The 15,921-nt window shown below is 37.0% G+C and overlaps 3 protein-coding genes and 1 non-coding gene across 4 annotated transcripts; 2 read left to right on the forward strand and 2 right to left on the reverse strand.

The window, feature by feature from the left end:
* Positions 1-990: 990 nt before the first annotated feature.
* Positions 991-5,091, forward strand: LOC132284038 (receptor protein kinase TMK1). The gene is made up of 2 exons (XM_059786097.1): positions 991-3,431; positions 4,374-5,091. The coding sequence occupies exons 1-2, from the start codon at positions 1,124-1,126 to the stop codon at positions 4,898-4,900; spliced, it is 2,835 nt and encodes a 944-aa protein (XP_059642080.1). The 5' UTR covers positions 991-1,123; the 3' UTR covers positions 4,901-5,091.
* TRNAK-UUU (transfer RNA lysine (anticodon UUU)) lies at positions 3,643-3,715 on the reverse strand. The gene has a single exon. It is a non-coding gene; the product is annotated as a tRNA-Lys (tRNA).
* A 3,114-nt stretch (positions 5,092-8,205) lies between the features above and the next one.
* On the forward strand, positions 8,206-9,800 carry LOC132286688 (U-box domain-containing protein 21). Its single transcript, XM_059789054.1, has one exon. It carries the CDS (start codon positions 8,274-8,276, stop codon positions 9,585-9,587), a length of 1,314 nt encoding a protein of 437 aa, XP_059645037.1. The 5' UTR covers positions 8,206-8,273; the 3' UTR covers positions 9,588-9,800.
* Positions 9,801-10,818: 1,018 nt separating this feature from the next.
* LOC132282143 (PHD finger protein MALE MEIOCYTE DEATH 1-like) lies at positions 10,819-13,296 on the reverse strand. The gene is made up of 3 exons (XM_059783764.1): positions 13,002-13,296; positions 12,625-12,868; positions 10,819-12,536 (listed from the first exon to the last, which is right to left on the reverse strand). Exons 1-3 carry the CDS (start codon positions 13,294-13,296, stop codon positions 11,009-11,011), a joined length of 2,067 nt encoding a protein of 688 aa, XP_059639747.1. The 3' UTR covers positions 10,819-11,008.
* Between the last annotated feature and the right edge of the window lie 2,625 nt (positions 13,297-15,921).

Here is a 15,921-nt window from a genome sequence, read left to right on the forward strand (position 1 = left end):
CTAGGGCCTGCTACCCCACATGGCACTGCATCTGGCTCACATTATTCCTATAAATATTGTACTATATATATATATATATATATATATATATATATCTCTCTCTCTCTTTGGGAATCAAATAACAACTGTATGAACTCATTAAAACCAGTGGTCCGTCTCATCTCATCAACAAAGTCCCAAATTTAAGTAACCTATAATTATAGGGAACAAAATAATCATCTTACCAACCAAAAGAAAAATAAAGCTTGAAGCATTGCTCTTTTACATTGAAGTCTAATATAGTCTAATAATACATATTATTTTGAAATATTTATGAAATACAAATGTGTTTTTAAAATTACATTATACTCCATCTGTCTCATTTCTCGGTTTTAAAAATTATGACTCACAGTTTTTGAAACCGACATCTAAAATAGAGCAGAGGTAGTATCATTTCTTAGAGCATTCGGGGCGGCACTCTCTTTAGAGTATATCTGTGTCTGTTAAGAGAGAGAAGTGGATGATATGGTGAGAGAAGTGGAGTATCTGTTTTGTGGGGCCTACAACCATTGTCTAAGCCTTTGTCCACAGATCCAGAAGCCTTTGGAGAACACTTTATTTTTTGTTTCCTTTGTTTAATCAATCTGACTGAATGGAAAAAAGCAAAAGGCAGATATGGATGAGATAAAATAATAAAATAATAAATAGAGAATGAGATAATTGGGTTCCACCCCATGATACATATGAATTAAAAAAAATAAAGTACCATGCCACCATTTTAAAGAGTTGATAGATAACTTGTATTAACCACGCTGGATGCTCTAATATATGCGTAAACATTGCCAAGTTGGGTTGGGCCCATGGGCCAACGAATCAGCCACTTATGTCCAGCTTTTTAACACTGTCATCGACAGCCGTTTGGCTTTCGGATGTGTGGTCCCCACTGTCATGTGCAATACTTCCTACTCTCCACTTCCCTCTCTCTCTCTCTCTCTCTCTCTCTCTCGCTACCTTTCAGCATCCTATGCTCCTTTAAGCAGTCAATACATTTTCTGCATGAACAAAATCCCTTGAAACCACCACCCCATCCGTCTGTTTTCTCTCTCTATCTAACACTCGCTGTTTCTCTCTCTAACTTCCCAGGATGAAAACCCATCTTGGATTGAAGCTTTTAGCTCTGTTTCTTGCTGGATTCTTTTCAACCTTCGTCTGTGGAGAGTCTCAGACGAACCCAAATGACGCTTCAGTGATGTTAGCTCTGAAGAAGAGCCTAAACCCTTCTGAAGACCTCGGATGGTCTGACCCAGAACCATGCCAGTGGAGTCACGTGGTCTGCTCAGGGGACAAACGGGTCACTCGGATCCAAATCGGGCACCAAAACCTCCAAGGTACACTCCCTTCAAATCTCTCAAACCTCACTGAACTAGAAAGATTAGAGCTTCAATGGAACAACATTTCAGGTCCACTTCCGAGCTTAAATGGGTTGAGTTCATTACAAGTGTTAATGCTTAGCAATAACCAGTTCAGTTCAATTCCTAGAGATTTTTTCACAGGAATGTCATCACTTCAATCTGTTGAAATTGACAACAATCCCTTTTTGGCTTGGGAAATCCCCCAAAGCCTCCGAAATTCTTCAACCCTTCAAAATTTCTCGGCTAATTCGGCCAATATTACCGGGAAAATACCAGATTTTTTCGGTCCGGATGAATTTCCAGGGCTGATTAATTTGCACTTAGCTTTCAATAACTTGGAAGGTAAATTGCCTTTGACCTTTTCTGGGTCACAACTTGAGTCTTTGTGGGTTAATGGGCAAATGGGTGATGCTAAACTTGGTGGGAAAATTGATGTTATACAGAACATGACATTCTTGAAGGAGGTTTGGTTGCATTCCAATGGGTTTTCAGGTCCATTACCGGACTTCTCCGGGTTGAACGGTTTGGAGAGCTTGAGTCTTAGAGATAATTCTTTTACCGGTCCTGTTCCGGTGTCTTTGGTGAATCTTAAGTCTTTAAAGATTGTTAATTTGACCAATAACTTGCTTCAAGGACCAATGCCCAAGTTTAACAATTCGGTTGCAGTGGATATGACCAAAAATACTAATAGCTTCTGTTTGCCAATACCTGGTGATTGTGATCCGAGAGTGAATAGACTGCTTTCTATTGTCAAATCCATGGATTACCCGGTAAAGTTTGCAGAGAACTGGAAGGGGAATGACCCGTGTTCGGAATGGTTTGGGATCACTTGCAATGGTGGGAACATTACCATTGTTAATTTTCAGAAAATGGGTCTTACTGGTACAATTTCTCCTGAATTTGCTTCGCTCAAGTCACTGCAAAGATTGGTTCTTGCTAATAACAATCTCACAGGTACAATCCCAGAGGAGCTTACGACTCTTCCTGCACTTACTGAGCTTGATGTATCGAAAAACCAGCTTCATGGGAAATTACCAGCTTTTAAGAACAATGTGATTGTAAATATGAATGGTAATTTGGATATTGGGAAGGAGAAGAATGATTCTAGCACATCCTCTGGGGGTTCATCCACTCCATCTACCGAAAACAATGGTAGTTCCGAAAGTGGTGGTAAGAAATCTAAAAACTGGATTGGGGTGGTCGTGTTTTCTGTAATTGGAGGTGTCTTTGTGATTGTATTGATTGGTATTGTGGCTTTTTGTCTATACAAAAACAAACAAAAGCGTTTTAGCAGAGTACAGAGCCCAAATGCGATTACCATTCATCCTCGCCATTCAGGTTCTGATAATGAGAGTGTTAAAATCACAGTTGCAGGATCAAGTGTGAGTGTTGGTGCAGTTAGTGAAACTCATACTATTCCTGGCAGCGAGACCAGCGATATCCAAATGGTTGAAGCAGGAAACATGGTCATTTCCATTCAAGTCCTAAAAAGTGTGACCAACAATTTCAGTGAAGAGAATATATTGGGACAAGGAGGTTTTGGGACGGTCTACAAAGGGGAATTGCACGATGGAACGAAAATCGCTGTGAAGAGAATGGAGTCCGGGGTGATTACTGGGAAGGGTGTGGCTGAATTCAAGTCTGAGATTGCTGTTTTGACTAAGGTTCGGCATCGGCATCTTGTTGCTCTTCTTGGCTACTGTTTGGATGGGAATGAGAGGCTCCTTGTGTATGAGTACATGCCTCAAGGGACACTCAGTAGGCATCTTTTCAACTGGCCAGAAGAAGGGTTGAAACCATTGGAATGGACAAGAAGGTTGACTATTGCCTTGGACGTGGCAAGGGGTGTTGAGTACCTTCATGGTTTGGCCCATCAAAGCTTTATACACAGGGACCTAAAGCCCTCCAACATTCTTCTTGGGGATGATATGAGGGCTAAGGTTGCAGATTTTGGTCTCGTGCGTCTTGCCCCCGAGGGGAAAGGATCAATTGAAACCAGAATTGCTGGAACTTTTGGATATCTAGCACCGGAATATGCAGGTTCTTATTTTCTAGCTATTCACCTCCTTAATTTTTATTTTTCCAATATTTTTTATTTGTGTTGCTCTTTATGCATGAAAAAAACCAAAATTATGTCCTAAATCTTAATGGAACATGAGGGCTCGATGGTATTAACTAGAAAAGAAAGGAAATAGAAAAAAAATTAAATTTTTGGAGTTAAAAACAAGAAGGGAAAATTTTGGAAAACCATCGCCGTCTGTGGGAATCGAACCCACGACCACGTGGTTAAAAGCCACGCGCTCTACCGGCTGAGCTAAGACGGCAACTTCATTAGTGTTTCATCATCTTAGTATCTTCTAATTAAACAACCTCAAAGGATGGAAGGTAGGCTAAGGTAATCACAAAGAGAATGATAAGTTGAAATGGTTATGGTTGGACTATTCCCACCTTGTTCAACAATCTGCCCTTCCCACCAAAATAAGGACCTGGTACCAAAGCTTGATAAGTTTGCCTTCCTTGGTGGTTTCCTCAAATGGAAGTCTTAGCATCAACTTCATGATTATGAATAAATTCTTTTCTTTTCTTTTATCAGTTTCCTTTCCATTCCTTTTCCTGTTCTTGGAACAGAAACTCATTATGCGTGAATACTGATGGCCTTTTAGATTATCATTTCATTCATATTGTTCATTTGGGTTGAAATTTTTGGGAAATGCTATAAAGTTACAAAAGCTTTGCCAAAACAGCCAATTTTCTGAAATGGTGGTTATCAGGTTTGAGTATATCATGTAAAATGAAACTTGAAATTTGCAGATGCATCTAGTTTTTAAACTTGTAACAAACACTATAAATATCAAGACACAGAGAACGCAAGTCTGTAAAAAGTTTCCTGCAAACAATTCTTTTTATTTCACAAGCATGTGCATTTTTTTCAGCTGAATTTGCATAGTTCTGAATTGAAGTCTCTTTCTTTGAATTGCACAGTGACAGGGCGAGTGACTACTAAAGTCGACGTCTTCAGTTTTGGGGTGATTTTGATGGAGCTAATCACAGGGAGAAAAGCACTTGATGAGAGCCAGCCTGAAGAAAGCATGCACCTCGTAACATGGTTCCGGAGGATGCACATTAATAAGGACACTTTCTGCAAGGCCATTGATCCTACAATTGACCTCACTGAGGAAACACTTGCCAGTGTCAGCACCGTTGCTGAATTGGCCGGCCACTGCTGTGCAAGAGAGCCATACCAAAGGCCTGACATGGGTCATGCTGTCAATGTGGTATCTTCTCTAGTAGAGTTGTGGAAACCATCTGACCAGAGCACCGAAGACGTATATGGCATTGACCTCGAGATGTCATTGCCACAAGCACTTAAGAAGTGGCAAGCATTTGAAGGAAGAAGTCACATGGATTCTTCTTCTTCATTCCTGCCAAGCTTGGACAACACACAGACCAGCATACCCACTAGGCCGTATGGATTTGCTGAGTCATTCACATCTGCAGATGGGAGGTGAGAAGAAGATGAAGGCATGGTGAGATTGATTCTGGTTGATTTTGTTTGTTCATTCTAATTGCTTCTTTACTGTAGTCTATTTAAGCTTTGTAATTTTTTTTTTTTTTTCCTTTTTTATTTATCACGTTTTCAGTAATGTAGTTTGGATATTCTTAATGTGTTTATGAATGAACACAAATTTCATGTTTCCTATGTAAACTGTTCATATAACATAGTTATCCCATGGCAATTATTTCTTTATTGTCTGATAAATATACTCTTGACCTGTGGAATTTGAACTCCCAAATGCCATTTATGAAAAGTAGGAATTGCGATTTATCATCACCTTCAAGAAAAAATTTCATTTTTCTTTCTTCGAATTACTGCTTTTCTTGATTCATGCATCATAATCAATGCGTCAAGATTTCAAAATCATATGCGCAATTAAATAGGTGTGGAAAAAAACTTTCAACACAATTAAATATAGTTTCTAAGCCATTATTTTCGCCCAAATGTGCCCTTATGGCTCTTGTGCTTTGTAGTAGCACTTGTTGTCCATAACATCTATGGTCCATTGTATGTGTACACCTGACACCTAAATGTTAAAGGTTGACAGATAAAAAGTGGTCCAGTGACCACTGTCTTTTTGTAAAGTGTGGTGGTACTTCTGCCTCTTTTCATTTTTCTTTCATTGCGCGCTTTGAAAAGCTGAGGAAATATTTCCCTCTATATCTTTTTTGATCTCCTTTTAAAAAGGAAATCATAACAGGTGGGATGTTTAAAAGCAGTCCACCCTGCAGATATATATGTGTGTGTGTATATATATATATATATTTTCATTTACCAGAAATTCTTCTCACTCGTTTGTTTTTGGAGATTGGAACCATTACCTTTTATGTTGAAAGATAAAGGAGATATACACTGTCCTACAAAGTCTTATATGTAACTTTTTTTTCCCTAGCATAAATTGGTTTTATTATTAAGATAGATTAGAAACAGAATTCTAATTGCTAAATGAAATTAATTCTCCTTTTCCAATCACACTTTAAGAAAATAATAATAAATACTTTTCACAACTCATCCAGACTTGATATATCCAAAAATAATAATGCATGAAATTTTGAGCAACAGGTGGCTAAATGATTAATCTGTCTCAAAAATTATAAAACCAAATAAATAGGAGCTCAAAAATTACAGTGGGTTAAAATTTTGAGTAAGTACTAATACCTCCTACATTTCGGGGTGGTAATTTACGATATGATCCGCCAACACAATTCCAAAATGATACGAGATAAGCAGGTTTGAATTAACTTTAAACAAGTTCGGATCGTAAACGAGTTGACACGATTAACCCGTTTACTTAATCGTGTGTGATTAGAATTGAGGAGTTTAACTCGTGTAACCCGTTTATTAAATGTTTTATTTTAATAAACAGGTCATTAAATGAATTAACATATTTGTTCGTTTAATAAATCGGGGTTAGTGTTGAGGATTTTTGAAACAATTATTAAATAGATCGAGTTTAAATTTACCTGTTTAATATAATACTCTTACATTGGCACCATACAATTATAAACTACGAAAAAAACTTCATCCGCCAATTTTGTAAAAACGCAAAAAATAAAAAGAATTTATGCGTCTATTTTTAACTCTTTTAGGAGTTCTAACGTGCACTCATAAGTTGTTGTTGGTAAGATGTAATGATAGCTCGTCCGACCTGATCAAGTACAAAGATTTTGCTAACCCAAAAGTGAAAAGATAAAAATCATAATAGTTGTCACATGATGGGTTGGCTGTTCAATTAAAAATAGAACATGGCAAGGGAGTGGAATATTTTGTCTGTAACATGCGAGCGTTGTGCTGTCTCTGTCACACACGTGGGCTGGCTTTCTCAGTTGCAAAAGCATCGCTCATCAATCACTTGTTCTTTCTTCTCCTCTTCTTTCCGTTTCAAAATGGTCCTGCATATCTAACCAAAAATAAAAAATAGTCCAGCACTTTCAAAATGGCGATTTATAATTTTGTGAGCCACAATTTTTATATTGTTTATTTATTTTAAAATAGAAGGAGTATTAATTTTTAATATTAAAATTTAGACATAGAAGGGAGGGTAGAGAATATGGAGAATTTTTAAAAATTAAATGAGTTCAATTTTTTTTTAAAAAAATTATTTCTTAATTACATATGTATTATATATATATATATATATATATACACACACATACAGGACATAAAACCAACGGGCCAGTGGCCTAGCGATATCAACCTCTTACTTTCCAAAGAGAAGTCAAAGATTCAAGTCTTAGAAAAGACAAATGTATGTGAGTACCAATTAAAAATAATAATAATAAAATATATTTCTCTGTAAATCTGAATTTCAAAAGCTAAGGCATGAGGGATTCACCGGACAAACCGCAAGCTAATGTAAATGTACATGAGTTTTTTCAAGGTTAACACGATTACACCCAAAACTAATCCCAAATCCTATAAGATTAGAAATTTAGAAAAGTAACTTTAAATTGAACATGATTTTAACTCATCGAATTGGATATCAGTTTCTGAGTCATATTTGAACTTAAAGTTTATAACTTTTTAGTTGATATGCAAAATGATAAGTGGCCAGTTATTAGAGGTTGTTATCCCATATTAAAATTGAATGGAAAGAATATTGAGTATAATATATAATACCATCGAATAACTTAAAATTTTGAAACAGTGTCCGACCCATTACACATAATATTTGTTACACATAGTACGTATCAGACATTTTTACACATTGTATGTATCACGGCATTTTGGATACAGCTAAAACAGTCATCCAGCTAATACATTATTCTGGCATTTGGATCCAACTAATACATTTGTGTACAGCCTACCATTGCAAATTTTGTTCAAAGTTGGAATTCAGTTCATATTATTTAAAGTGAAGCTGGAAAATATAAAATTAAATGTTAGATGTAATTTACTAATAAATAAGCATGCTTTTGTATTCCAACTTCACACAGCTAGCATGCAAGTAAAAAATACTAGTATAAATGCTGATAAAAACAGGTCGCTCAACCGACTAAAGCTGACCTTTGACCGGGTGACCAGTCAAACTTGAGCCAACTCAGCACAATCAATTCTACATTTACAACATTCACCCAATAATTTCAAATCTTCAACGGTCAACATTCAAATACTCAACCGACGTGTAATCTTTTCAACTCTCCATGATTTTGAACGTTACCTTCAAACCCTCTTTTAATTCCCTCTCTTTGACTCAACCCAAAGTATCTTATAAATAGAGCCTTCAATTTCTTTCCTACTCTTCATTAGCAATAGACATAGAAACTGAAACATTGAACCTTTAACTTCTATATTTCTTTCTTTCTACTCCGATCAACAATCAAAACATGATATCATTTTGGACAAGAAGAAGAGCCGGCCATCGTGCCGGTAAGCACGAGCTCTCCGGTGGCAATCTCGACATGGAGCTCACGATTCCTACTCATTTCCGATGCCCCATCTCTCTTGATTTGATGAAAGATCCTGTTACGCTAACCACAGGCATCACATATGATCGAGAGAGCATCGAAAAGTGGATCGAAGCCGGTAACCACAAGTGTCCAGTCACAAATCAGGTTCTGAGAAGCTTTGATCAAATACCAAATCATGCTATACGAAAGATGATTCAAGATTGGTGCGTGGAGAACAGATCAAATGGCGTTGAAAGGATACCCACGCCTATAATTCCGGTGACCCAACACGAGGTTTTGGAGATTGGTTCAAGAATTATGGTTGCAAGTCGAGTTGGGGATGGGAAAAAGTGCCAAGAATTGGTGGGAAAGATGAAGAGACGGGCGAGAGAGAGCAAACGGAACAAGAAGTGCGTGGTGGACAATGGAACTGGCTGTGTTTTAGCAGCCTCATTTGAGTCTTTTGCTACTATGTCAATGGAGAAACATGCTGGTTTGTTAATGGAGATCTTGTCAGCATTGGTGTGGGTGTTTCCACTTGGTGCAGAAGGCCAATCCAAGCTCAGTTCAGCCCCGTCTTTACGCTGCATGGCATGGTTCTTGAATGGGGAAGATCTCTCTGCAAGGCAAAATGCAGTTATAGTCCTAAAAGAGCTATTCTCTTTGGATCAGCAACATGTTACCGCATTCGCGGAGATTGATGGTGTCGTTGAAGCATTGGTTAGGGTAATTGAGGAGCCCATTTGCCCTACAGCCACAAAAGCTTCCCTAATGGCTATATACCACATGATTTCCCCATCTGCAATAAGTGAAAAAATGGCAAGAAGGTTTGTGGAGTTGGGTTTGATTTCCTTGATTTTGGAAATTCTTGTTGATGCTGAAAGAGGCATAAGTGAGAAGGCTCTAGGAGTTTTAGAGGGTTTATGTGGTTGTGATGAAGGGAGAGAAAAGGCTCGAAATCACGGTCTGGCTGTGCCGGTGTTGGTTAAGAAGATTTTACGAGTCTCAGATATGGCGACAGAGTTTTCCGTCTCTGCTCTCTGTAAGTTATGCAAGACTGAAGAGGGTGTTATTGTTGAGGCACTTCAAGTGGGTGCTTTTCAGAAGCTGTTGCTTGTGCTACAGGTGGGTTGTGGTGAGAGAACAAAGGAAAAGGCTACTGAGTTGTTGAAATTGTTGAATCATTACAAAGATAGGTTATCATGTTTTGATTCATCAATGGATTTCAAGTATCTCAAAAGGTCATATTAATTTGTAATATATCATTTTTTTTTTTTTTTTGTTAGGTCAGAGAAGATGTACAAACACACAAAGTATTATGGAATTACAGAGTTGTAAAAAGCTATTCATTCTTTCCACAAGCTTTAATGAGTATGCTAGATTTTTGAGAATTTATCTATGTTCTAACTGCTACATGTTTATCAAGAAGTGATTTATGGACAAGCACTTTCATGGAATAGCTTCAATGAAAGCACTTGAAACTTGATTGTATTTTCTATCAAAAGTAGGATGAAGTTGGGTATATACTGATTTCAAAACAGAAGAATGCTTTAATAGGTAATTGCCCAAACACTAAAAGCCACGCGCTCTACCAGCTGAGCTAAAACAACCTCAAAGGATGCAAGGTAGGCTAAGGTAATCACAAAGAGAATGACAAGTTGAAATGGTTATGGTTGGACTATTGCCACCTTGTTCAACAATCTGCCCTTCCCACCAAAATAAGGAACTGGTACCAAACCTTGATAAGTTTGCCTGCCTTGGTGGTTTCCTCAAATGGAAGTCTTAGCATCAGCTTCATGATTATGAATAAATTCTTTTCTTTTCTTTTCTTTTATCAGTTTCCTTTCCATTCCTTTTCCTGTTCTTGGAACAGAAACTCATTATGCATGAATACTGCTGGCCTTTTAGATTACTTATCGATCAGAAAAAAAAGCCTTTGAGATCATTCCATTCATATTGTTCATTTGGGTTGAAATTTTTGGGAAACGAAGACTAGATTTACAAACATAATTATAAGAAATGCTATAAAGTTACAAAAGCTTTGCCAAAACAGCCAATTTTCTGAAATGGTGGTTACCTAATGCTTTTAAGACTGAGTTTTCAAGGATATTGGTGATTGTGCTCAAACCTGAAAATAATGTTGTCCCAACTGTTGAAGTTGGATTTTTCTGTAATCAGCTAGCTTCTTTGTTGTTTGTTCTTGTAATTAATTTTGCATTCAACTAATTCAAGCAGTTAGATATAACAATCCTGGCAAATAAAGACTCCTTGATTGATAAGGATTTATGTTTGTTGTATATAGAAGTCAGATGAGTGGTTATCAGGTTTGAGTATATCATGTAAATTGAAAATTGAAATTTGTAGCTTTAAGTTTTTAAACTTGTAACAAACACTTTAAATATCAAAAGCTTCAGTTTTTAAAACACCAAATGTTTTTATATTGCATGACATGAGTAAGAAGAATTCTTTATCCAAAGTGTAATTCATGTGTGAAAGATTGAACATGTTTCTAACATTTGCCCATCACTAGTAAAATCTATATCACAACAATTGTAAAACCAAAATGAGCTGTAGAAATGTTTAACCAGCTCGTGGTCATCGACATTCACAGCACATGTTAGCCAAGAAACTACTTACCTAATATGGCTGCTAACAGTTGCTAGAAACCACATTCACTGCATGATGTCCATTCCAAGCTCAGCCATAGAAGGATACATTGAAGCCTCCATAAAGTCCCACTCAAAGCGAGGATCAATTCTTGAGGGCATAAGTGAAGCACAACATTCCTCACATACAAACAGTGGCGGCGCAGCTTCTGCATCCTCGATGCCACTGCAGAGAGTGTGCTGCCATATCTCACACATGTCACAAGCTACCATCCTCTCCCCATCATCGTCCTCTGCCCCACACTTGCACCTGACTTCCCAATTGTCTGCCCCGCCTTCATACTTCAGCTCTTTGTCCAAATTGATCCCATACTCTCTCAGCGTAAGCTCGGAACCTGGCTCAACCACGCTACTGAGCACTTCATCATCCTCCATTTCCTCCATTTCTTCAATATCTGTCACCACAAAACGTTCCATAACACAGTAAGTGTCCCTCATTGCATTCTGCGCCATTGCCTTCAGCTCACCAATTGTAGCATGCACTGGAACCTCAATATACTCTTTGGGCAGGAATCCTCTTGTCAAATCAGTTTCTAAATCACTCAAGCTTGGCATTACCTGGAAGATGAATCTCAGTAATTCACCTTGTTGATCCCTAAATGGCCACTCCTTCACAAAAAGCTTGCTGTTCAGAATTGTTTCAACGGCCAATTTAACCACCGACTCTGGGTGACCCAATAGCACATTTGTATACAAGTAAGACAGATCACTATAAACATCAATCCCTGGTATAATATCCGACCTTGGAAGTGGCTCAGGAACTATTACAGGTCTGGGCTCCTCATCGACCTGGACATCATTCCCAATCTCCTGAATTGAAAATTCTAGAAGCCGAGTTGATGGGTTCACAGCCCGGTGGACAATGTAACCTCCGACAATTACGTTGTTCATTGATTTCAGCACAAAATCAATCATTCCTGTGTCGCCTATGAGCAGGCGAGCTGCATCTCGTGCTTCCTGCCTAGTCATACCACCATTGCTGAAACTGTTTGATGCTTTCTTTTCTTTTATTGCGTTGACAATTACATTTGCTGTCTTTTCCATTCTTCTTACAGACCATCGGCTATCCCAATTAGTAGCCACAGTTGCAAATTTATTGTACCTCCCAGATGTTTTCTTCGCCGCTGTATTGTTTTGCAGGGCTTTTCTCTTCAAAAGCTTTGAAGAAGATGAAGACGCAGTTGCAGCATGGGCCGAACTTATTAGTTGTGGAGCTCGAGACTTGACAGTAAGCATGAATTTTAGGATATCTCTGATTGTATTCAACTGGGTTTCGCTCAAATTTCTGTAACAAAGAATGATCTGCCTGACATCTCTGTATGGCTTTGTATGAGAGAAATCCTGTATGACCTTATCAAGTTCCATTGAACTGAGAATATCAATTGCTCTTTCATAATTGTGCTCAGTCACTCCAAAGCTTCCACGGCAAAATCTGTAACCCCATTGACCGAACCAGGAGCGTTCGTAAGCGACCCCATAGAGCAGCCGAAGGTCCATTGACCGCTTCTTAGACACATCCTCAACTGTAATTTTCCTATAAAATAACAAAAACTTAAGAAATTCAAACCATTGATATTTCATAAATCTAATGAAATTTTATTAATTCAGAACATTTATGTTACCTCACATGAAGACTTGAGCAGATTCGATCCCAGAGATCCATTATTTCTCTACCAGAGAGGTACTGAGATCCGCTTTCAATTCCATTGATGCAGAGCAGATGGCCAAACCCATTGCAGTGAATCAATCCATGCAAGAGATGGGTTTGCAGATCAAAAACACCCTCTTTCAGAGGCTTATACCACTCACCATCCACTGGAATTATCATATGATACTTTCGTTTTGTCAGAAGATGATGCTTCCAACCTACAACAAAATTTTGTACACAAAAAAACCCTAAATTCCCAAATTAAATTCAAATTTTGAAAACCCAAAATCAAAATCCCTAAAACACAAATCGAGATACCAAAAGAAAAATCAATTCGAATTTTGATTTCACCTGTGCATTGGCAGTGGTCGCACAAGGGTCGGAGAGAATGCTTGACGCTCTCTTCAATGGTGTAAAGAGGAACCAGAAAGCCTCTGTTCTCGTGCACAAGCATTGTGCACCAAACGGGCATGCCTTCGACATTGTAGTCTTCGAGCTCACAACATTCCTGAAGAAACAATCGAACATTGTCGCGAAATGGACCTGAGGATGCGATTGGGAAATTCTGGTCAGCGAAACTCTGGAGTCCATAGAGCTTTGTCGTTCTCTTCCTCTTCTTGCAAGCATCAATGATTGGGATCGACATGGTTGACTCTCATAAGATAGAGAGAGAAAAGTGTTTCCGGCACTTCACTTCATGGAAATTTCTCATAGAGAGAGAGTTAGAGAGAGAGAATGGTTTTCTCGTCGCTCGGTTAGGGTTTTAACAAATTGGAGGATCTAAATTTTTTGCAGGAATTCAAATGTTTGTTATTACATTTCCCCGCCCGAATTAGAACATCAAGCTGTTATTTTACGAAAATACCACTTGTGAGAAATACTTTTACGCTTATACCTTGAACTTCTTTAACATCTGCTATTTGGGTTTTAGGGCATTAAGGTCATTTGACAAGTTGCACACTTCTTGGAGATCAAACCGTTGATGTGGGACTGCTATGCATGCGCGCTAATAAATCCCAGCCGTTCAGTTATTTGACTGTGATTGTAATTTGTGAGGAGGCCAACTTTTTTTTTAGTTAAAGATGAGGAGGCCAACTTGCTTGTGATCTGTTTGAATTTCCTTAACTCTGTTAAATTTTACAAATTATTCTGATATACCCCGTAGAAATTTATCAAATTGAAAGGAATCATTTAAAAAAAATTGTTTCTTTGAAATGACAAATTGCATGACTAATTTGAATTGATTTAGTACGTCGCCATTAATAAAAAAATATTTATATTTGGATAAAGAATTATTAGATTCATATAAAATAATTTGACAACAAAATAAGATATTTTGTTGAATATATACAAAACTAAGTTTGAGAATCTTAAAAGATAAATATTTGTTAAATATGAATACACCAAGTGAGATTTATGAAAAAATAAAAATAAAATAGGATTTATTATTTATTTATTTAGTTGATTTGACTTAATTTTAAGACAAAATATTTAGGGCCTGTTCGGAAAGCCAAAACGATATTGGTTTTGTGGTTTTGGTTTCGGTTTTGGGCTCATATCTCGTTTGGTGTGGGCTAATTTGGTTTTGAATAGTGTAAAAACAATACCAGATTTGGGCTAAAACTAATATCAAGAATTTGGTGATATTGGTTGATTTTGCACTGTAACAGCGGTATCAGATTGGGCCGAATACTGTAGTGCTAGAATCAAGTGATACCAAACACTGTAGCGGTGATATGAGGTATAAAAACATACTTTTTCTCAAATTAGGTCATTTGTGCCTCTCGTTTCTCTCTCTTCTCCCGCATGTCTGAGAGGCGATTTGGGGCGATTTGTTGTCTACCTTTGATATACAAAGGTTGTGCAAAGATCTTCGAGAGTTTGTAGATCCAACATCAGACCAGTGGCTGTCGTACCTCTCTGTTGTCTGATTTGTCTTTGTTTTCGCGTATATCTTTGACGCGATTTTGGGGTTTCAACTTCAACCCTTCTCAGTTCAGTCATTGTGCGAGGCAGTTCGAGGCTTTTGTGTAACACTGGGTCTTTGAAGGAACTGCAGGTAACAGCACTAGGAAACCCTAACCCTAAAATTAAGACTCTATTTGTATGTATTCTCGATTTCGAGTTTTTGTATGTGGGATTTTTGTTTAATTATGTTATTGGTATTCTCGATTCTCAGATCCATGTCTGTTGTCTGATTTGTCTCTGTTTTCTCGCATATCTTTGACGCAATTTTATGGTTTCAACTTCAACCCTTCTTTGTTCAGTAGTTCGAGGCTTTTGTGCAACCAGTCTTTGAAGGAGCTGCAGGTAACGGCACTAGGAAACCCTAACCCTAATTAAGACTATTTGTATGTATTCTCGATTTCCAGTTTCTGTAAGTGGGAATTTTTTTTTAATTATGTTATTGGTATTCCGTATTTGTTATGGCTTAAATATAATTAGGAAGTGGTACTCTGTTTTCAACTTTATTTTGTGATTGAGTGCTGTATTTTTCTTTACCAATCTTGAATTAATTTGATTCTAAACTCCTTATTTAAAGACTAATTGGGCGAGCTTAATGAATCTTTATACTTAAAACTGAAAATGTTAGGTTGATTAATCTGTCTAAAGACAGAAATTTTGTCAACATATGGAATATGTAGTTTTTTGCCAACATATGAAAATGTTAGGTTGATTAATTGCATATTGTGTTTGTATTCTTCTAATTAGTAGTAGTGATTACACCTTCTTCTTTTTTAATGCAGTAGCTAAACTGGACACTTGTACCAAAAAAAGTGTACCCAAAAAAAAAAAAAAAAAAAAAAAAAAATGGTCAAAATTAAAAATTGTATTCTGATACTCATAATGTAAAGAGAAATGCAAAGAAGTACTTTTATTTACATAAGTACTGCATAAATGCAAAGAAGTACTTTTATTTACATATGTACTGCATGTATTGATACTTTGTTTGGTAGTATAGAAAAAAAAGTTAGAGGGAATAGTGAAAATAAGGGGTGAATGAGAAATTGGGTCTTTTTTTTTTTTTTTTTTTTTGTTTTGTTTGATAGAAAAGAAGATAATAAATTAACAATTTATTATGTTCTCAAGAAAGAATGAAGGATAAAGTTTTAAATTATTTTTATCATTACGTTGAGTAATATCTATAATATTGTAATTGATAGTAATATAATATTGTAATTATATAATAATTTATTTTTCTTTCCCTTCTTCTTCCGCTCATTTTTGGACCGAAATTTTTTTATAAAAAATGAAGAATGACACATTATTA

Source organism: Cornus florida, unplaced genomic scaffold, assembly GCF_030987335.1.
Source record: "Cornus florida cultivar Cherokee Brave unplaced genomic scaffold, ASM3098733v1 CherokeeBrave_3.0.0_Hap2_Chr11, whole genome shotgun sequence".
Lineage (NCBI taxonomy): Eukaryota > Viridiplantae > Streptophyta > Magnoliopsida > Cornales > Cornaceae > Cornus > Cornus florida.

Excerpts from the sequence above, each read along its gene's own strand:
- LOC132284038 (XM_059786097.1), top strand. The coding sequence starts at position 1,124 with ATGAAAACCCATCTTGGATTGAAGCTTTTAGCTCTGTTTCTTGCTGGA. Across the intron at positions 3,432-4,373 it reads TCTAGCACCGGAATATGCAG|TGACAGGGCGAGTGACTACT; the intron begins GTTCTTATTTTC and ends TGAATTGCACAG.
- LOC132286688 (XM_059789054.1), top strand. The coding sequence starts at position 8,274 with ATGATATCATTTTGGACAAGAAGAAGAGCCGGCCATCGTGCCGGTAAG.
- LOC132282143 (XM_059783764.1), bottom strand. The coding sequence starts at position 13,296 with ATGTCGATCCCAATCATTGATGCTTGCAAGAAGAGGAAGAGAACGACA. Across the intron at positions 12,869-13,001 it reads CGACCACTGCCAATGCACAG|GTTGGAAGCATCATCTTCTG; the intron begins GTGAAATCAAAA and ends ATTTTGTTGTAG. Across the intron at positions 12,537-12,624 it reads TGCTCAAGTCTTCATGTGAG|GAAAATTACAGTTGAGGATG; the intron begins GTAACATAAATG and ends GTTATTTTATAG.